Source organism: Eublepharis macularius, chromosome 1 (assembly GCF_028583425.1).
Source record: "Eublepharis macularius isolate TG4126 chromosome 1, MPM_Emac_v1.0, whole genome shotgun sequence".
Classification (NCBI taxonomy): domain Eukaryota; kingdom Metazoa; phylum Chordata; class Lepidosauria; order Squamata; family Eublepharidae; genus Eublepharis; species Eublepharis macularius.
In genome coordinates this window covers 9065237-9087818 of record NC_072790.1, presented here as the reverse complement: position 1 = coordinate 9087818, position 22582 = coordinate 9065237, and the positions used below count along the sequence as shown (strand labels likewise).

Here is a 22582-nt window from a genome sequence, read left to right as displayed (position 1 = left end):
GCAATGAGCAACACAATAGGTTATCGGATAACACCACAGTTCTCAAGTACTTAACTGTGCTGCTGACAGCTTTCCGTTCGTAAACAGTTAGCTAACCTTTCTGAGCACTTACAAATATGTCCTGGGTCACAAATAAATGAAAAACGTAATACTTATCTTTGACGAATGTGATCCTTGGCTTAAGTGGTGCGTACTGATTTCTGACAGCTTGGTGAAGAGCTACAGTGCAACGTCCCAACTTAAGTCTCTGTACATTGCAATAAAAATAAAATTACATGCAACTGCAGTTCCACATTTGTAGCTTGTATCACAAATGTGGTCTAATTCCTATTTCTGTACCAATCAAATGTGTTTGTATGCAGGGAAAAGCTATGATTGTGAGGGGACATACTACAACAATAACAATAAAAACAACTCTGGTGATGAGACATACAAGCTGGTTTTGCACTTGGAGTATGCACATCTCTTCCTCACAAACTCACAGTCTTAGCTTTGACTCTCAAATGCTCATACACGAGAAATCTAGTTGGTCTTTATGGTGCTACTGGATCCAAATCTTGCTTTTCTTCTACAGACTAACACAGAAACTATATCAGAGACTTGGAGATATTCACCCTTTGAGGTCCTTCTCCAACATTATTCTAGAAGCACAATTAGGAAAAACATGCATTGTCTGTTTTTCATTGCAGCCTGAAAAACCTTTCTGAAAAAGGAATGATGAGGAACAGTGACTTTTCTCTTTTAAAAGGAGTGTCCTATTTCTCTCCTCTCTTCCTTCAGTGAATGTTAACAGGAGTGTCCTTTCTCAAGATGCCTCTATCTACCCTATCAGGGGGAGGATCCAAGAGAGATGTTACCAGACTCCAGAAAATCACCATTTTATAGTTCAAATTGGAAAAAATAAATGCAGTCAATGGACAAAATTACCAAGAACATGCATTACACAGCTCATATTACACAGCTCACAATAACTTCCAGATTGGCATGAGGTTGTATTCACTGTGAAAGGAAATGACATCAGAAGACTGTCGGTGATGAGAATTACGGGTATCAATATTGCCAACCAAGCCCCTCTATAGTGACACGTGCGCACAACCAAAGAGTTTCGGTATAGACAAACTCTTTGCACTCTTTGCGCAAAACATACACAAATACACAAATTGGTCGCCGTCATCGGGGGTAGCAGCAAGACTGACCCATCACCATGCTAGATTCCAACTACCAGCGCTCCAAGTGGCTTAGAGAAGACTTGTTTGTATTTGCTGCACCCTAACGATCGCCCATTATGCCAGTGACCTCGGTGGCGTGTTTGATGCTCAAAGACGTTCCATTTTTTGTAAGACGAACAGCACTCCTAGTGAGTTTAAATATAACTAAACATCTTTGTTGACAACATACGCTACATAAGACTTAACAAATATCCATAATTCATTTGCAGTTGGTTTAGCGGGAATTCCAACATTTTAAAATTTTTACTTTCTCCTGTTAGATTCACAAAATGTTTAGGGGTACGCGTACGTCTGCGTACCCCCAGAAAAAAGCACTGGATGTTACACATTTTGTGTTAAAAAAAAAAGAGTCTGAAAACTCTGGCATAATTTCATGTGACTTCAATAAACGTAATTCTCCTTGGGAGGAAAACAATATTAGGGCTGAGAGTGTTGGACTAGGATCTGGGACACCCAAGTTCTCGTCCCTCCTCTCACATGGAAACTTGCGCAGTGATCTCAGGCTGATGGTTCTCTCTCAACCTAATCTACTTTATGGAGTTCGACCTATGGAGCAGAGAAGGCTGCCGTAAGCTGCTTGGGGAGAAAATCGGAGCACGAATATCTAAGTCAATAAATACCATACATTCGCTCATTAACTCTTCTTCTTAATTACTGTTTTTATGACCGAAGCCATAAAGAGCCACCCGTCACAACCTACTAAAAAGGAAACCTAGAGGTTACTGCCAGAATTACAACCTGATTTTACTGCAGCTGCCAGAAATTTAGCCGCACGCCAACTTACTTGTTTATCTTCATCTCTTTATAGCCGAGAAGATTTAGTTTCAAGAGAAATAAAATCCTGCTTAAACAGAGGAATTAAAAATTTCCAATCTCTAATCTAAAAATTCAGGACACTCTGAAAAAATAATATTCATTCAAGTGAAATGTGTATTACTAGTTCAAAAGATGCCTTGGGTGCACACACGTGACCATCTTAACTTGGGCTGAAGAGTTCATCTCTGTTGTATTTTGGAATGTGTTTTCTTTTAACTTTTAGATGAGCGTTGCTACACTCAAGGATTTCAGAGCCACAGCCCTCAACACTGATGTATGTGAAGTGGGAGATGGGCTCGGGATCAGGCTTGCTTCTTCCACATTATCTTGTCATTCCATTTTTCAAGTAAACCATAAGGATCATCCAAATGGACCGGGCGCAGAACCTCAAGGAGCGGTGATACTCTCTGCCCCAGAAATCGCCGTTGTCTTGAGGAAAGCACTGCTGCTCGTTTCCATTTCGTGTTCAGCATGTCTGATCCTCTTGCACAACTCAGCCCTGCTTGTCACAGAATCACATTCTCCTGAATTAAGCCCTGTCCTTTTGTGAAATCCATAGCATATGCAGAACTGGCATTCACACATGTGTTGGTGCAAATATACACCCTCCGATTGGCATGGTAAGAACCAATCAATGCATTATGATGCAGTTGTATGTTTGCACCTTTACTCCATCCGGACTAATCCCCCGAGAGCGGTTGCTGAGAGTCTGGCAGTAAATCAATACACCAGGCTGCAAAGAGCTCTGAGCAGGAGCAACCAGACAGTTCGTCTCTTAGCATGGTTTTTGTTTCCTTTAATTGTAATAGTCAAATTGTTAATCAGAAGCAAGGTTAGTTCAGCGAATAAGCCATGTAATAGACTGTGTATGTGGAAACTTGCATTCCAATTATAACTATGGATTAACACCTATACACTGCTGGAATGATTCCCTATTTGCATATCTTTTTGAAATAAGTTGTCTCGGGTAGGGGGAGGATGACTAGAGAAAAGATTTCACCTGGGTTTCTTTGTTTCCTAACATTGTATTATTGACCTGTGCAGTACCCAGGATACAGTTAATCTGCTCTCAGATATTTCATTTGATCCGGATAATAGCCTCCTGCCCTCAGGATTACTGATCAGCCAGTGGGAGTGGTTCTTATGAGGCACCGCATTTATCTCGCTTCATTGCTGAGTACCTCGCCATTCAATATCCTGCTAGAGCAATAGATTGTTGTGAAGTTGAAGGACTCCATTTAGGTTTTGTGAGTCGGCATTAATCTTTTGGGCCACAGTAAACATCAAGTGATTTTTTTGCATCAACAACTTAATTATTTTTCACTGAAGCCCCCCCCCCACACACCTTTAAAAATAAAGTATCATATCAGAATGTTGAAAGTGCAACATTCACTGTTGTTTAAGGAGAGATTTTTATACTGGAGAAATTTGATCAATGGTCTGTCCAAATTGCGCATTGTTTACATCTCATTTTGTTCCACATAATCTTTTCCTTTTTTGATTGCTAAAGTAACACGGTTGTTTATCTTCAGGGTAAGTGTTTGTTTCCTACAAACAGCTTTCTCCTTTCTGGATCAACTGGGAAAGGCAGCTCAACAGCGGTGTGGCATTAGGACAGTGCAGCTTTACAATTTCAGTGTGGCTTATAAGCATCAATCTTTACCTAGTTTGATGATCTAATATCAGCTTACTCTGCATCCTTCTGAGTTGAATAGGATGGCTTTTGAACTCCCTTGCATCGGTGGAGGGCAGCATTATGGCAGCAAGAAAACACATAGCCCTGGTGTGAGCCCAGTGAGATTTAGCCCGCAAAACGAGTCTGGATCCTGCGACTGTTCAGGATTCATTCCAGCGTTAATCACATTGTATTGGTAGGGTCGCCGCCAGATCTCCTTACCTGACACTCACCTTTTTAGAAGTCTTCCTGGGCTGCTCGGTGATGTCACTTGAGAGAAGCGACATTATTGCACAGGCCATGTGCTGACCCTGGGAGCTCTCCCGTGCTCTCCAGCGGCCGGTTTCAGCCCATTTGGGGCCCAAATCACCCCTGTTCTGCACCCCTTCTTTTCAGCGGACTTAGGTTGCTGCTCTTCCAACTCTGCATCTTCCCTATGGTCTAAAAATCAGAGTTAAGTGGAGAATTCCCAGGGGTAACTTCCTTATTCTCCTTTCCAGCCAGTGTAGTGTGGTGTAGAAGGAGATCAAGGTCAGAATCTGCTCTGCCATGGAAGCCTGCGGGATGACCTTGGCCAGTCATCCTCTCTCAGCCTAAACTAATGGAGGAGAGGAGAACGAGGCTGTAAGCCACTTTGAGTATCTGTTGGGGAGATAAGTGGCGTATAACTCTCAATATAAATAAATACTGGTTTTTCGATAATGCGCCATGCAAGCAATGGGATCTTGGGTTCAACTGACTTCCATGTTAGGGAGTAAGATGGACTTTTATCTCACTTCTAGGAAGTCTTTACTGCTTTCCCCTGAAGCGTGTACCTTGGCTTACCTGGTGGGTCCTATTCCTCCCTCCCGAGTGAAGAGTCAGTTTGGTGTAGTGGTTAAGAGAGCGGGACTCTAATCTGGAGAGCGGGGTTTGATTCCCCACCCACCTCACAGGGTGATTGTTATTGTGGGGATAATAATGCCATACTTTGTAAACCGCCCTGAGTGGATGTTAAGTCATACTGAAGGGCGGTATATAAATTGAATGTTGTTGTTGTTGTTGTTGTTGTTGTTGTTGTTGTTAAGGCTCTGCTCTGCATCCTTTCTTTTCAGAGGTGAAATTGGTGGGGAATCAAAACAGGAACTTTTCAATAGCTGTATAGACACTTTCTAACTCCCTGCCCAAGGAAGCCTGCCTGACAACATCATAACTCTTGCTATATAATAACCTCGCCTGTCTGAGAGAGCTTTCACCGAGGGTTAGTTAGCTGGTTTTCTTTTTGTATTGTTGAGATTACTAAATATTTTCCATGTAGCATTTGGACTGGCCATTTATTTTTGTACTAGAAACAACGCCCATTGTGTGAAAAAATACAACGGGTTAAATCCACATTCACCCATTACCCACATGTTTATCGGATATCTTCCGTTTGCCTCCAATCCGCGATTTTTTCCTCTTTGTTCACATTCCTGCTTTCAATCCGTCTTTCTCGCGCGTCCCTCCGGTCACACGGCCGCTCGAAAACCACTTTTTTGGGCGGGACCTTTTTTCCCCGCCCATTTTTTTTTTAGCGCACTTTTCCGTTATTTTGATCTTGCCTTATAAAGAAACATCATTGAAGATAATGATGCCTCTCTTTCCCCCACTGACAGCACTGATGGCTCTCTCCCGTTTCTTTTTTGGAAATTTGGAAGCATGTGGGAAGCTTTCGTGGGCATTTCCTATGCAGGACAGTTCAGTGCCTGAATTTTACTGAAGTTTTACTTCCTTGGAGTGTCATTATTTCGATATTTCGTAATTTTGATATTACAGTAATATAAAATAAAAAAATAAAAAAACAGTTAAAAAGGAAGTTTCGCGAGTTCGTTCTGAGGATGGATTCACACCAAAATGATTTTTCAAACTACCAGATTTGTTTCAGAAACAGCATAATCAATAAATCCAATGCTATGAAGTCAAAAACAGTCTTTTGCAGACTACGGAGCACTTGCAAGTTGAATCAGCCAATAGGAACTCTCGGAACGGCCGGAGAGACAGGAAGGGGGGTGGTTTTTTTAAAAAAACGAGGAAATTGTGCATTGGCCCGTTCATGGCCACCGTGAAACTCCCGTTGAAAACCTGTGACCACATATTCAGGAGAAATGTGAATGAAATGCGTCTGTTTAATGAGGTAATGTGACCGGCACTCAGGTTTGCGTGGGGAATGCGGGGAACATGCGACTTAGAATGAGTAATGTGGATTTGACCAGGCTCTAGAAAACTGATTTGGCAGCCCCCCTCCCGCCCTGTGGCAAGTGGACGCTTTGCAGCGCCCTCGAGGCCAAAGTCCTTGGCAAGGTGCCTGTGCGAGTATAAAAAGTGAGTCGTCACCAATATGGCTTGCCTTTTATATAGTAGGATTGCTTCCATTTTATTGTACAGTGCCATGTGCATTTTGATAGAGAAGTATACATTATTTTTATAAATTATCATTATTGTGATGCTATCTGGCTGCACCATTCTTTGGCACGTCTACATTCTGCCTGTGGCCTAGTCTGTCTTGGATGGGAGAGTGTCAGGGATAATGCCTTGCCTGGTATCAGAGGCTGGATTAAATCAGACCCTTTCCCACAGAATGGTTCTGTGGGTATATGCTAAATGCATCCCTTTTAACAATAACCACGTGAGCACAGATCGTTGTAGCTTCAATCTTCATTAACAGTACAGATACTACAGCACCAGGTTTTGGATATATCCAGGGCTTTTTTTCTGGGAAAAGAGGTGGTGGAATTCAGTGGGTTGCCCTCGGAGAAAATGGTCACATGGCTGGTGGCCCCGCCTCTTGATCTCCAGACAGAGGGGAGTTTAGATTGCCCTCTGTGCTTCTCGGTGGTGCGGAGGGCAATCTCAACTCCCCTCTGTCTGGAGATCAGGGGGCGGGGCCACCAGCCATGTGACCATTTTCAAGAGGTTCCAGAACTCCGTTCCACCACGTTCCAGCTGAAATAAAGCCCTGGATATATCTGCTAGGTCTGGGTCATTCAGCTTTGCATAAAGATATCTGGGTTAAAAGACTCAGATCTTAGTCAATGTAAAATATTCTTTCTTCTTTTCAGATTTAATGCAGTGCAGAAGTCCATTGTTAATTGACCCCCCCCCCCTGCTCCTTTAGAGTGGCGCCCTTTCCTGCTAGGCCCTCCGTTGCCTGATAATTGACAATAACTGAGGGCTAAAGTCTCCAGTGAATAGAAAATTTTGCTGCAGTGTGTCATTAAAGTGTTTAAGGTTTTAAAATGCTTTATAATTTAGCTTGTCATATGCTGTAAACTTAACAGGATGCCTAGATTTTAAAAAAATAGAACTGACCCGAGGCCTATTAAAGTCAATCAAAAGGCCCCCTTTGGCATCCTTGGGCTTTGAACCAAAACTGTAGTAAATGGGATAAATATGAAAGATACAGCAAGTTTCTCATGTTAGCAATTATTTAGTGACAAGTACAGTTGCTAATGAGTTTACATTAAAAAATGCTTTTCTGTATTGCATCTCAGTTCCTTTCGGGGTCACGGTATGGGCATAGCCTGTGTAACTTGTCAGAGGGAATGTGGAAACAAGAGCATGTTCTCTTGAATGTGTTGGCTTTATTGAAGCTCTCAAATTTGGGGGAAGAAAGTTTAGACAGAATTAGACTGTTGGCTCTCAAGGATTTAAGACCTATGTTAAGTTTACTTAATATTTACTGATAAGAAAATGCAATATGGCATTGTTATGGACTTGATCCAGTCTCTTTTGAAGACAATTTTAAAGTGAATAACAGCCATTTGTTGGAAAGAAGAGGAACAAAAGGCATCCAGCCAGTTTTTCACTGGTGAAAAAGGGAGGGAGGGATGCTCTAATCTTCCAACATGCTCTGTTTGTGATCATCATGATGAGATCTTCAAGGACATAAGCCATGGGGGCTGAGATAAGGAGATGAATTGGCTGAAATGGAACAAAAAAGCTGGCCACATCTAACCTGTTGCATTCATATTAATTTCACTGCACACCTCTCCATGTATTTAACCATTAAACACCTTATATGTATTTCATTTGCTATCTGTTTTGTGATTTTAAAGCATGATTTGCATGCCAGATTTATAAGATTACTGGGTTTACTAATAAAAAAAACAGCAACAGTGCTAATGAGGTTTAATAGTTATTGATTTCACAATGTCCAATTACTTATACCCTGACCTGGATAGCCCAGGTGAGCCTGATCTCATCAGATCTCAGAAGCTAAGCAGGGTCGGCCTTGGTTAGTAATTGGATGGGAGACCTCCAAGGAAGACCAGGATCACAGAGGCAGGCAATGGCAAAACCACCTCTGCTAGTCATGAAAACCCCACCGGAGGTTGCTGTAAGTCAGCTATGACTTCAAGGCACTTTCCATCGCCGCCAATTATTTTATAGTAGTGATGAATGGTATCGAAAACCATCCACATGTGCATCAACTGTTAAATGGACACCAATGTAAATTTTCCTATGAATTAAAAAAATAAATAACCAAGTGTTGGCTACTTGGGTTTGTGTTGCCAGTTTTACAAGTGATAGTTTGTACTATTCATTTCAGCTGTTGGATAGATAGTCAGGGGTATATACCCAGAGGTATGCCCACCCTGATACCTGTGCCCAGGTGGCCCCTGCTTCTAAATCCAGGTCTCCATGGCACATTCTCTTTGATGGTTACCAGAAGGATATTTGAAAGAGATTATATTGGGGTGTACGCTGTGAGTCTAACAGCGTGATTCACACCTTTTCCTCCTTTTTCTGCTGCTAGAAGCTGCTTTGACTTCCAACATGGTGATGCTATGATGACTCAAGTGAGGTTGTGGTCCAAAGGCCATGATAGCAGGAGCTGTAGCGAGGAGGGGATATTGAGCAAAATGACCTGTAGCTCCCTCTTGAGTTGGCATATGACTTTGCCTGATCCCCTGTTCCTCACTGCAGCTCCTTCTGCCCCATGGCATTAGCTTTTGAGGGCTCAAAGGGGGCTACTGGAGGACGAGCAAGATGAGGAACACCCACATCGGCAAGGGCCAATGTGCTTGCAATGTGTAAGATCCAGGGCTTTTTTTCTGGGAAAAGAGGTGGTAGAACTCAGTGGGTTGCCCTCGGAGAAAATGGTCACATGGCCGGTGGCCCCGACCCCTGATCTCCAGACAGGGGGGGAGTTGAGATTGCCCTCCGCGCCACCAAGCGGCACGGAGGGCAATCTAAACTCCCCTCTGCCTGGAGATCAGGGGGCGGGGCCACTGGCCATGTGACCCTTTTCAAGAGGTTCCGGAACTCCGTTCCACTGCGTTCCCACTGAAAAAAAGCCCTGGTAAGATCCAACTGGTTGTGTTTCCTAACCAGGAGTACCATAGGACATCCGATCCCTTCTTGATATATCTTTGTGCCGTTCTGCTTTAGAAAGGAAAAACTTTTATTTAGAACAAATATAAAACCTATTCAGTTCAGACATCAGGCCTATCACCCAATGTGTCTTTCTGTGAATGTGTGGGGGACCATATCAATTTAGTCAAGTCTTTATAGCCTTCTAAAGGAAATCAGTCCCCCAGCTTATGCTAGCACTTCTTTTTAGATATTGCTGCAATTTCATAGAATGAGCTCTCTCTAGCGTACAAGAACATGTTTTATGTAGGCCTGCTTGAACACCTGTCAGTACAGACTGCATCCCGCTTACCGGTCACCAGCAGAGAGCTATCAGTTGGGCGAGCTGTTCCGTCATAAATGAGATGTGTCCATTTACATGATTACACTTTTTAAAAACTTACTTCCTTGCCATCGTCTCCCCACCGCCACTCACTGCTGCTGCCTTCACTTTTAAAAAATGACATGTGAAATCCCATCTTGAATACATACATGGCTGCTGACTACGCAGTTACAAAAAGCAGGCTATGTATTTTATCCAATATTAGTCATTTAAAGGAGTCATTTTATTGAGCAAGTGCAAAGGGAGAATGAACGGCAAAGGATTCTGTGCTCTGAACAAACCGGTCAACTTAATTAGCAGAGTGTCTGTAATTCTGGGAGATCCTCCTGCCTCTTCTCCAGTCAATTAGGGGATTTCGTTTTTGAGCGGTGCAAAAGCAGCTGCGTGCAGACGTGCTTGGTACAGTACTAGGTTTGCGAGGAACTCTGCCAGGGAACATCGAGGCTATCGACTCAGGAGCTGACCTAGAAAGCATGTTTATTGCAAAATTCTCATAATGCACAATTGTATCACCCAGACAAGTCACTGTTCTTGCATCTCGAGTTCAAGGTATGGTCATTTTCATAGCTGCAATCAGAGAAGATCCACTCTGTTTCAGTGCTTGGTTTTATCTTAGACTCACTGGCCTTATGCATTAAAATCAGGATTTAATCTTAGCCAGGGTTTGCCAGGACTTGTACCTGGGCCAGTCTGGAAACATAATAATAAGGAAGATGGTTTCTTCAAGCAGTGGATTTTATATAGTGTTTCAGGGCAGACTGGGGTTCCTTGGAAGGTTATCAGAGATTCCTTGGTAAAGAAGATCATTTGAATAAGCTTCCTTGAATAACAGGGAATTCACCAAGTGGCTAAGAGTACATCGTTAAGGGAAATCAAAAGGTCAAACATTAATTTATGTGTCAAGTTCTTTCCCTGATGCACTGAATGATCACAGCCGCCATGAATGATATTTTGTGCTAAATTCTACAGGGCTTGGGTCCAGGTATTGAATTTGGAGAGTCAATTTCTTTTATCCATTTCCAAGTCTGAATGCAATGTGCAGATTCTGAAATTGGCCCAAATGGTGCCAAATTCCTTAGAACAGGCTAGAGTGGAGATGGATAAGTTGTGGCTTGAGGGTGTGAGCACCCTCTGAGCACCCTTTTCCTTTTCAAATCAGACAGGCCCCAGACCTAGTTTTATACTGTCATGCATAAGGGGAAAAGGTAAAGGTAGTCCCCTGTTCAAGCACTGAGTCATTCATTACTGATCCATGGGGGGGACGTCGCATCACGACGTTTTCTTGGCAGACTTTTGTTACAGGGTGTTTTGCCATTGCATTCCCCAGTCATCTACGCTTTACCCCCAGGAAACTGGGCACTCATTTTACTGGCCTTGGAAGGATGGAAGGCTGAGTCAACCTTGAGCTGGGTGTTTGAACCCAGCTTCCGCCGGGATTGAACTCAGGTTGTGAGCAGAGCTTGGGCTGCAGCACTGCAGCTTACCACTCTGCGCCACGGGGCTCTATGGTCATGCATAGACTGCCCATATTATTACATCTCCAACCCATTATTCCTCAACTGGCAAATGTCCGTGTTATTATACTTGCAGGCAGTGGCACCCTTTCTTGTCAGAGGACCTTGAAAAGACTGCCCTGACTTTCCAAAGCATCTAGTCCTCCTACCTAAGAATGAGGCCCTTTACCTCATTCTCTCTAAATCCTCTCTGCCTGAATGAGAAGGGGCAAAAATATGGATATTTATGAAAGAGAATGGAAAAATCAGCTTCTTTACCCAGCATTTCTTCTACCCTCATTTTGAGGAGGATATTATAATTCCACATACTAACGGCGTGCCACAAAACGTGATTTTCAGGGTCATTGTGCCCATTTCCACTGCAAAATTTAAACATCTCACTTAAATATCTGATTGGTCCATTTTGAAACATATTCATCCCACCGTACTAGGAAGGGACCTGAAATTTGCCAAAACCAGTTAAGAATTCTGGGTTACAAAAACCAGAAGAAGAGGAGCGCTCAGATCTTAAATAGGGTCTGTGAATTACTAAAGGCCCCAGAGAAGAAAAGATCAATATGATCCACAGCCTGGAGCTGTGAAACCGCCTTCTAAGTGAAAAGCTAATGCAATTGAACTTCCGTCTTTCTCTGCTGCAGCGCTGTTCATTGATGGTCCCTTTCATCTGCTTATTCATAGCTGTGAAGCAAGCAAAATTTAATCAAGCCTAAGGTGGGGGGGGGGAAGGGGAGTAGAAAGGCTTCCAGCCCTGGACTCCAGAACACAGAACTGTCAATCAAGGACGATTCACAATGGCTTTATGTTTGAGCCTCAGTCTTTAAGCCTTTCGCTCCGACGGCCGGCTCTCTCACTCTTGGCTGTGGAAGGAACTGGGGCTTGCAGCAGTGTCTGTCCTGGCTACTTGATGGGTCCGGTCAGAGAAGCGTCTCCATTTCCCTCTGTAAAAAGGGGGCAGCGTGAAACGTCTAATCAAGTTGGCATTTTGCAGCCACAAGGGAGAGAAGATTTTCTCTGTGGAATCAGACATGAATTACAAAAGCCAGTCCCAGGGGTCCTCGACAGCTTTTGTGATTTAGCATCCAAGCAATCTTCCTTTAAAAAAAAAAAAGTCAGTTATTTGTCCTGACTTAGAGGTGGTGCAGGAAAGAAGTACTACTTTCCACAGATGAATTCCAACTTTATGTTATCTGGGTCTGTTGGATGAAAGGTTCCCTGACTGGCAGGATGCTGGAATATGGTTTAATTTCAAATTTACTATCTGCCAACACATGCCATTCAATCAGATAAACACAGGATCTAAGCTGTCATCACAGTATTTTATGTACGCTTAAAATAGGACACTTTCTTCGCACATTGGGAAGGAATTGACTCATATTGAGATTATATATACAGGGGCCACTTAAGAAGTTCCTTGGGGTTGGGGAACGCTTCAGTTTCAAGAAAGTTTCCTCATTAAACTAGAAGATTGTGAAACTTCCAAGAAGAGGGTGTGTAGAGTCACAAAAGAGTGCAGGCATGGACATTCAAAGTCAGTTTGTGAAGGATATTTGGTTTATAAAGTATTGTAGGAAAGTGTGGGTATGTAATTCATGCTTCTTCAGGGGCAGCCAATAGAGGGAAAAGGCACAACAAGGGAGAGAAAGTTCTAGGAATGGAAGAATGTTGTGAACTGTAGAGGTTGTCCCAACAGGGGGCTCTTACACCGTGGTCTATATATAGGGTTGCCAGGCCACAGCTAAGAGCAACCCCAAGATCAAAAAAGGGGCTGGCCCTGGTGCACCAGCAGGACATCAGTGCATTGACTTCACTTCTGGAAAAACCCAGAAGTGCAGTAACTGGATGCTCTAGGATTTTCAAACATTATATGGTAAAGCCGTAGAGTTTTTGAAAATCCTAGAGGATCCATGATTTTATGGGAGGTGACATCAGCACACTGACATGATGTTGGCTCATTCTCGGCCCCCCCACCCCCAATTTCCTCCCACCAGTATTTCAGGTGCCAGTTGACACTGTGAAGGCTTGCTGCAAGTCTACCCCTATATGTGTTCATAAATATTAATAAAAATACGTCAACTATGGTTTAAGGCCTCAAAATCTGGAAGCGGACTGGGCATTTCTGGATCTCTGAGAGTGCCTGGCAGAGGGGTGAAAAAGGTAGAGGGTAAGAAATGATTGATGATAGGGTTGGATAGAGTGAACAAAGGTTGAAACTCCTTCTAACTCAAGAGCCCATCTAGGGTTTGATGGGGGGGAGAGATAGAGAAGGGGTGCTATTGGTTGTCGCCACAGGGGCGCCATTGAAATAGTCCATAAGCTGTCCTGGAACGATAATGCCACTTGCCCTCTTTCGTTCTAGGCATGTTTCTTGTCACCCTATGAATGGGAGGAGTATGTTTACAGTGGTCGTTGCCAATAACATGTCGAGGGATGTGAAATCAGCTCTCTGGCGTGGCATCCCTCTGTGTTGCTGGAAGTGGTGCCTTCTTCATATGTGGGCCTGCATCCTTTCTGGGAGATGGCAGGTCTTCAGAAAAAACTCTGGACTTTGATATATTTTACCCACGTGCAAATAAACCTATGTGTTATAATAAATATGGTGTTTGCTACATACTAAGTGAAAAAATCTTACTTAACATGTATTTAACTGAAATATGAATATTTTTTGTTCATACAGATGGATCGTGTCATTTTTTGTGTATTTTTGGAGGTTGACTACAAGATTTACAAGAAGAAAATGAATGAGTTCTTCCCAACAGGTATGTTCATTTTTTCCCTTTCTTAAAAGAGATTTTCTACTCAATATTACAGAAATGCATGCATGCATTGTGTTCTTTATAGGTATTTATTTATTGTAGTATTAACATTTTTCAAGTGGTATACAAAATTTGAAAATGTGGCATATCTGTTAGTATAGCATCATCATTTGATAAAACACGTGAGACGTTGTTTTCATGATGAGTATGTTAGAGCACACATTTATACAGAAGCACAAGTGTGCCTGTTTTTTTAAATGGCAGCTGACAAACATAGTTCAGTATATCTTGACAGACGTCTCTGCATGGCAGGGCTGCATTCGGACAAGCTGCTCCCACGCTCCTCCCTACACGGTTGGGCTGCCAGGTCCCCCCGGGGCTGAAAGCAGGGGATGAGGGGGTCATTGGGGTGGGCTGGAGGGGGATTTACTCAAAGGCTGGAGAATGCGTCCACCTTGCGTGGGGAATGACATCATTCCTGGCATGGCGTGGAAGTGACAGGTCGTGACGGGAGCTGATCCAGTAAAAATCTGTCCCAAATTTAGTCATTCCCAGTATGACACAGAAGCATTCTGGAGCTGTGAATTTTCTAGCTCTGTTCCCACGCCCTTCACCCTCACCTGCTGACCAGGTGAGAGGTGGGGGGCGGAGGCTGGGAGCAGGGGATCCTTTGCCCCCACTGGAGGTTGGTAACCCTAGTACAGGGCTTGTAGACTGAAGACTTCTTACCGTGGGCCAGTCACACAGCCTCAGCTGATTGACTCGGAATGTTGTGAGGATCAAATGCAAGAGAGGAGAATGACGTGAGCCTTTTTTGGTCCCCACTGGAGAGAAAAGCAGGGCACAAATAACATAAATAAATATGTACTTGGTAACAAATTGCACTCTGTTGTGACAAAAATGACAAAACAACAGCTACTGTGTTGTTTACGAGGATTCCAAATCAGAACTAAAACATGGTTAGGAGCCTGGTTTGTGAAAAAGAAATAAGCTGCAGTTTGTCATTTTGTGGGATTCAAATGTCATGACAAATTGTGGTTCATTACAAACCAGAAGATGTTCAGTCTATAAGTTACGCGCCATCTAAGTCTGAGGTTATCAGAACACCGCCATTATGGTTTGGGAATGAACAACAAAACTGAATCCTAAACAGCTGTTTTTCAAACCGTAGATCGAACAAACTGTCACGGTGAGATATAGTGAGATAAGAGCCATTTCCAAGTCCTAAAAATAGGGCTCCATTCACTGAATGCTGTTGGCTTTTCTGCATGATTTCTGACATCACCATTTCCAAAATGGATGCAGACAGTTTTGATTCCGTTTTCGTGGCGCCACGAAAATGGAATCAAAACTGCCTCCATCCGTTTTGGAAACGGTGATGTCGGAAATCATGCAGAAAGGCCAACAGCATTCAGTGAATGGAGCGCTATTTTTAGGACATGGGGGAAATGGCCATAGTGAGAACTGACTGTCCTCACATAGGCTACTGAAGTGCACGGAACTGCAGTTACCTAATTGTCCTTATAGGCTACTGCAGGGAACGAAATCCCTCCGATATCCCTCACTGACAGTTTCCCAAAGTTCCTCAGCCATAGTCATCCCTCCATTTCTACCCTCACTCTGCTTTTAAATTAAAGAAAATTACCATCTGGGGATACAGTCATTGACCTGCAGCACATGTGTTTCATATATCCAGTTAAAAATATCTCCCAAAGCTTTTATTATGATACGCAGTTAAATTTGTGGACAAAGCTCATATTTAGGGGCGAGGGACAAAGCTGAATAGTTTGGGAGAGCATACGAAGATTGATGAAAAGTGGGTGAAGAAGCCCGGAATACAGACCATACTGTGTTCATTATGGGAACATCAAGAACACAAATATGATAAGGAATCCAAACCATAGTTAGCACAAACTGTGGTTTGTCATTATGTCTGAGTCATAACTCAGTGACAAATGAGATGACAGCTGTTTCTATGATTGTGTATAGAAAATCACTCTCCAAGAACTGTGGTTGGTTACTAACGATTCCTTTTTTTTATTGTGTCGAAAGATAGGAATGGCCATGATTTCTCCTTTGGTGTGCTCTAAATATAATCAGTTCTTCTTCCTTCCACCTTCTTTTTTGGATGCACACTAGCAACTGATTCAGACATTTTGACATAATTGTTCCTAGGAGATGCAATGGTATGGAGGAAATGATGTCGAACGTGATACATTCCCCAGATGCAGCTGCTATTTCTCAGCAATGATTTATGTGGGCATTTACTAACCCAACGACTAGCAGATGCTTGTTGCAAAAGCTATTTACATATTAAGTTCCTAGTATGGCTAGCTGGTTAGCCCTATGGTCTTTTCTGAATCCTTTTTCTGAATCCTTCAAAGATCCTTTAAAATCTCCTTCTTACAATACGGGAAGAGCAGGGACTTAGAGGGATTATGCATAATTCACCTTGAGACTGAGAGTGGAATAACAATCTCTTTCCCCCATGCATTTCCCCCGATTGCACTCATTACATCCAGAAAATTATCTCATACTCAACTGGAAAACCAATGGAAGTGTAAGTCTGAGTGAGTACCACGGGACAGCTCTTCCCAACCCACTTTAGGAATGTCATCTTCTATTATTTAAAGCAGTGCCCGTTTTCTCTTTATTTCTTTTTTATTTTAAGAAAACCTCTCTTGTGCCCTCTTTAGCGTGTTGCTCATGTTTTGGATCTGCTTCTCTTTTACATTTTTATTGAAATGTCCGCCATCAGCGAAAAGAAGTGTGTGCATCAAGCATCTCTCTGGACTCCCTGTTCTGTGAGGCATGTAACTACAAGTCACGGTTGTTGCCGAGCACAAAGGGACTTCAGCCTTGGCCCCACACCGTATAGGCCACTTGGAACAAGTGTTTAATGCCAGAGGCAGAAGTGTGCCCTTTTTAAAGATCTCTCCCCCCTCCCAACTGCTGTCCTCTAGCCATGTTTGGCTGGAGGCTCCCACGGAGTCTGGACCTGGCTTTGACTGTGACAGTCAGAGTCCTGAGACACTGGCCACCAGTATGCTTAATTTTATTAATTTTGTATTCATACCCTGTCTTCCCCACTGCTCCTGGTAGCTCAGGTTGGCTCATAAAACAGTGCTGACTGCACCGTTCAGAACAATGAAACATAACCATGGAATATGAAACACAGGGCCAAGCTACAAGTGACGAATGACACTTGAACGGCAAGTGGATTGAGTGGAGCGCAAGTGAACAGGGAGAAATACACTTGCCGTTCAAGTGTCATTCGTCACTTGTAGCTTCGCCCACTGACAACCTGCCCAGTTCCCCACACACACTACCGTCGGCCCCAGCTCCCGTCCAATGGCCTTGGACTCCAAAAGGCTTTACTTTTCCTTTGCAACAAGGCCTTTGGTGGAGTCCCCCTGACATCCTCTGGAAGGTTGTTTCCACAGGCTGTGGCTTTGGGGCACGCTGTTCGGAGGCAGCCACCCACGCAGTCTGCACAGCCTGCGCTTTTCCATGTGGGGGGAGTGAGAGAAGCCGGTTCAAGCTGAAGCACTTTGCAGATGTGTCTGATATGGTGTGCCCAATCTCCTCGGACAGCAGCCGAGCAAGTTTTCCCATGATCAAAATAATAATATTTGTATCCCTTTCAAGATCTGTTTTGCTGCCAGAGTGTTCAAGTGCTGGAGTAAACGGAAATGTAAATCAAAGTTTTAATCCTCAGATGAACATTCAGTTACTATTGGCTATCAGGTCCTTGACACTGGCCCCAAAGATGTTTTGTCCCATCTGCCTGCTCGGTTAGACCTATTTGACAACTCCATACTGACACATTGCTGAAGGCCAGCACTCGGGGTCACGCAGTTCATATTAGATGTGCCGGACATGGGATAATTATCCATCCCTACAAATAGTCAAGGCACAGTAAAAAGATGTGTGTTTGCCATCCTTTCGATCCATGCTATATATTGAGGATGATTTTAATTACTTTAGTGAATTTGAGGTCAGAATTAACTGCATTAATGATAGGAAGTTCAGAACTAATTAATTTGTAATAAAAGTATGATCTTGTCTATACCACCCTGAGGCAGAAGTTGCTATCACTTCAGCTAACAAAGCATTCTACTATGTAATGTCGGGCGTGCTTTGCTCCTGGAGTAATTAACCGGTAAAAGGAAGCTTTTTTGTCATCCTAAAAACCACTAAGAGCAGTTATCCCTGTTTTGGAAGGTGTCAAGATAAGATAAAGGAATAAGTGTAGATGAGGGGAGAGTTGTTATCACAGCAGTCCAATGAGCAAAGGCAGGCAGAATGATTAATGGTATCAAAGGCAGCAAAGAAATTTGACACAAATGTCAACAAGGAACTGGGCGTTATATTTTGCTGGAAGAAGTTCACGGGAGCTTGGAATGGAGTGGAATGGGCAAAATCTTCCCAGCAGAAGGCTGTGGAGCGTGATTTTTCTCACCACCCCTTTCCCACCGCAGTTATAAAGCCCCTCCCCAGTGCTGCTTCTGTGGTCCTTCTGCAGGCGGAAATTGCCTCTCAATTCCAAGCCGTGCAAATGGGAATAGTAAACAGTGGCTTACCAAATGGGAGAAGATTTCATCTCAAGGGAAGGCCTGATTTTAGCTGAAAGAAGCTGCGCTTGCCGCTGTGTCCGCAATATGTGCCATGATCAGAAGGGCAGAAGTCTTCTTCGCCAATGTGACAAATGGTGGGGTGGGAAAAACGAACGTGGGTGTAGCAGAAAAGACGATAGGGAGTGGGCAGAAATCAGACAACTGATATTTCCACAAGTGGCTTTTAAGAATCGCAGACAGTCTGTAGACTTAGCTTGTGTCGGGCGTCATAAGGACGATTCCATTCCACGAAGATGCCTTCAAACAATTAGTGTCTCCGGGGAGATTTTCATCCATAGAATCTCTATCCACATATCCCTCCCTTCCTTCAAATTCAGCTGAGTAATATTAATCTTTTTTTTAAAGACTTTTTTTAAACATCTCAGCAGGGAAGTCAAAGACTTGAATGGATTTGAAAAAAATTATATCCCTCGAGGAATTATATCCCTCACAATACAAGCACAGCATTGCAGACATTGATAAGCGTATTTGCCTGGTCTGCCATAATACTGGAAAACTTGCATTCTCCTAGGTTTTGCTCCGGCAGCTTTCACCAGCTCTGAATTTGCATTTTTTCAACGAAAGTAATAACAAACGTGTGGAAAATGAACATATCTCCTAAATGATTTCATTTTGTCCCCCCCCTTCCTTTTTCATTGCTCTTTTGTGAATGGTTCCCTTTGTTCAGCTTCTTCACTGTGATTTGCATATAAAGACACTTAAAATTATTCTGCACTGTCAAGATATTCTCTATCTCCGGAAGAACCTGCAGTTTTGTACAATGGAGTCGGTTGTGTGGTTCCGTGTCAAAGCGCAGGGTCAGTGCTTTGGCTCCCAACAATAGCTTTTGACATTCAGATTATATTCAGAAGGGATTCTTGAATGTTGTGCTGCATTGTTCATGTGTTAATTCATATTGTACATGTGGATAAAGTGGAAAATGGGGATGTTTTAAACAGCAATAATATTCCTGCCTTTCTGAATTGGTAGGATACTATTCTAGTATTTGTAGGAAAAGTGAAACGCTTTTTCAAAGGAAGTTTAAGATACAAAGGAAAGAGAGTTTTTAAAAAGCGAATTGTGTGTTCTGAGAAGGGAGCAGGCTTTGATGCTGGAGACGTAGATAATGCTTCTTCCCAACCCTGTTTATTAATAACGCCCCCCCCCGCAAAGTCATTCTAGATATTGAAGGCCGTCGAAGCTTAACCTTGCACTTTAGTATTTAGCAGGGCTTTTTTTCAGCAGGAACACGGTGGAACGGAGTTCCGGAACCTCTTGAAAATGGTCACATGGCTGGTGGCCCCGCCCCCTGATCTCCAGGCAGAGGGGAGTTGAGATTGCCCTCCGCGCCATGTGGTGCGGAGGGCAATCTCAACTCCCCTCTGTCTGGAGATCAGGGGGCGGGGCCACCAGCCATGTGACCATTTTCTCCTAGGGCAACCCCCTGAGTTCCACCACCTCTTTTCCTAGAAAAAAAGCCCTGGTATTTAGAGTTGCCAAATTTCAGGTGGTGCCTGGAGTTTTGAAGAACACGCTTGCTTGGGCCATAGTTAACATTGAGTACTGCTTGAGTTTCAGCTCGTTTCAACATGAGTTGAAATGTGTCTGGGGAATGCTGGTGGGTTGTGAGTTAGCTCACCTCCAGAGCGATGCTCGGGCTTGTTATTTGCCCAGGTGCAAAGTGAGAAACCATTATAGGGGGAGGATAGGAAACCCCTGGCTGAGAGCATCCCACCCAATCAGCTTATCTGAACTCAGTTTTGATTCTCAGGAAGAAGCCGGTGTGGTGATTTGGGGGCATGGCACAGCTGCAGATGTAAATCCCCGGTGGGAGTGTGCGCGCGTAAGGAACGGGCCTGGGAAGACCGCCTGCATGCTCCAGGGGGCTTCCTCGTCACGCCAGGAATGACTTCATTCCTAGAGTGACAGGGAAGTCCTCTGGAAGTAAATTCTCATGTGCATACCCCCCTCCCCGTGACCCCCGTCCCCCAGTTTGGGCCCTGGGGTCCTGGCGACCCTAGTCATGTCAGATATGTTTAGATATTAGGTTAAATAAGCTCTTTGTTATTTTCCTTTTCTCTTTGCACACTGGAATGTTTTAATAGTTTGTGTTTTGTTTCTGCTGGTTCATGTGGGGTTCTTGAATTTATATTTAGAAGTACAGGCATTGAGAAGGAAGAGAGCTGGATGGGTGAGTGAAATGGACTGTTGTTGGAAGGTAGCTGGACCCCAGAGGGCTGAGTAAAATGGGAGTTTTTAGTCTGGGTGCTGAGAGAAATTAGTCTAGTTGTGTTTGCGTAGTTCAGTGAATCTGTGTGGAAGTCTGAGTGGTGAGAGAAGACAGTTGTGTTACTCTGTGAGGGAAGAGCTGAGGGAAGAAGTCTGCATGTTCTCCTCTGTGGATGAACTCAGCCTAAGTGGGAACTGAGAGAAATACGTCTTTGCGGCTGACTCTGTTTATTATTTTTAGCCTAAGTGGCAAGTGGGTGGAACATTAGCCTTTGTAACTGGGTCTGCGAATAAACATTTAAGGAACTATACCTGTTTTGAAACCATCAACCTTATGAACCTATTCTGAAAACAACAGATTTTATTAATACTCTGTAATCATTATGCATAAATACTTAAATTCTATTGCTGGTTCAGTAAAATGCCTGATTCAGTAAAATGCCTGTGTCTTCTAGCACAAAGGATCCCTTTTTTATGTCACAGTTGATCGTTCTGTCCTATTGCTATCTATAGCTAAGGCGTCTTATACTGTAAGTCAAATTGAAAGACTAAGGCAAGAGAGAGCCTTTGGTAGCAGTGAACATATAAGGGAACACTGAGAAAATCAAGGAAGCAGCAACATACAAGTCATATATAGGTAGGATTGCCAGCCCCCCCAGTGTGGGGGAGGGGATACCCGGCTCCCAGCCTCCCCCTCCACCACTCTCCTGGCTGGCAGGCAGAAAGGCACAGGAAGGGGCCTCCTGGGGCAAGTTCCCTGTGCAGCGCAACGATGCTACTCCAGGAAGTGATGTCACCATGCAGGCCCTGAGAGGGCTCCCTGGCGTTGCAAGGGGCTAATTCAGCCCATTTGGGGGCCCAGATCAGCCCAGCGTAAAGTCCGGGAGCAACCCTAGGGCCTGCCAAATGATATCACTCCCAGAAATGACGTCATCGCGCCATGCTAGGAGTACGCCCTGGCAGGGCGGTTGCTATGCCTTTCCCCCTGCAGCTAGGTGAGTGGTGGCTGAGGAAGGGGGCTGGGAGTGGGGGCTCCCCTTCCCTCACACTGGGGATCTGGCAAACCATCTGATAGGTAAATGCCGGGTCCCCCCTCCTCCCACCAGGAGAGTAAGGGGACCTGGCAACCCTATATAAAGGGGGCAAAACACCACACACACTCTCTAAAATTAGTATTTTATTCACCTTCTTAATAAATCTATATATATATAAAGACAAGTGTCCTGACTGACTCATCAATGCCCAGCCCAAACCCCTGGACCTAGAAGTGTGAAATCTGGGGAGGGCATTCCTTTTGGGGTGTAGAGGCTCACTAAGAAGGGACTTTAAGAAATTCTCCCCCTAAGGGGGTCAAAGGGGTCAAATGTGTTTTCCCAAAGGGATACAGCTCCCCTGTGTGGCTGGCAGGCTGCTCATCCCCCCCCCCCAACTGCCAACTCAGCCACTCCGCCCTGAGGTCATTTGCATATGCGGCCTTGATTGGCCATCAGCCCAACATTCTAAACTGCAGGCAGGACACATGCAGCACTCAGGACACGTTCAATGACGTCCCAGTCATTGAACGTGTCCTGAGGTAAAAAATACACCTCCCCTCTAGGGTTGCCAATCTCCCTGTGGGGCCTGGCTTTCCTGTGTGGCTGGCAGGCTGATGGGTCAGCTGTGGGACTCTGTGTTCTGAGGGGGGAAATCAGGCAAAGGAAACTGCAGACAGTTGAAGAAAGACAGTACGAGACTCCTGAAAAGGGATTTTATATAAAAGTCAGTATGGCAGCTGAGTTTTTAAATGTTCATGGGGAGATGGTGCATGACCTTTCTAGGGGTCATTTCAATGCGAAACTCTCACATGAACCTGCTGAAGGGCCCACCATACCACCCCTCCCTCAGTCCAACTCCACCTCACACCTCTTGCAGCCATCACCTCTTACTGCCCCCAAGAAGCCTCCTGGCAGATGTTGTGCAAGATATACCGAGGCTAAAAGGAGGAAGCAACTTAGAGATGCAGCAAAGAAATATGCACATCGTACTCCTGCAGTGCAC

At 44.0% G+C, this 22582-nt stretch overlaps 1 protein-coding gene across 3 annotated transcripts in view; it reads left to right on the top strand.

The window, feature by feature from the left end:
• Positions 1-22582, top strand: part of MACROD2 (mono-ADP ribosylhydrolase 2) — a 1366388-nt gene that overhangs the window by 1181903 nt on the left and 161903 nt on the right. For all 3 annotated transcript variants that reach the window (XM_054984023.1, XM_054984014.1, XM_054984005.1), the window contains exon 9: positions 13622-13703. In XM_054984023.1, the coding sequence (XP_054839998.1) occupies positions 13622-13703 (82 nt within the window). The remainder of the gene's footprint in view (positions 1-13621; positions 13704-22582) is intronic.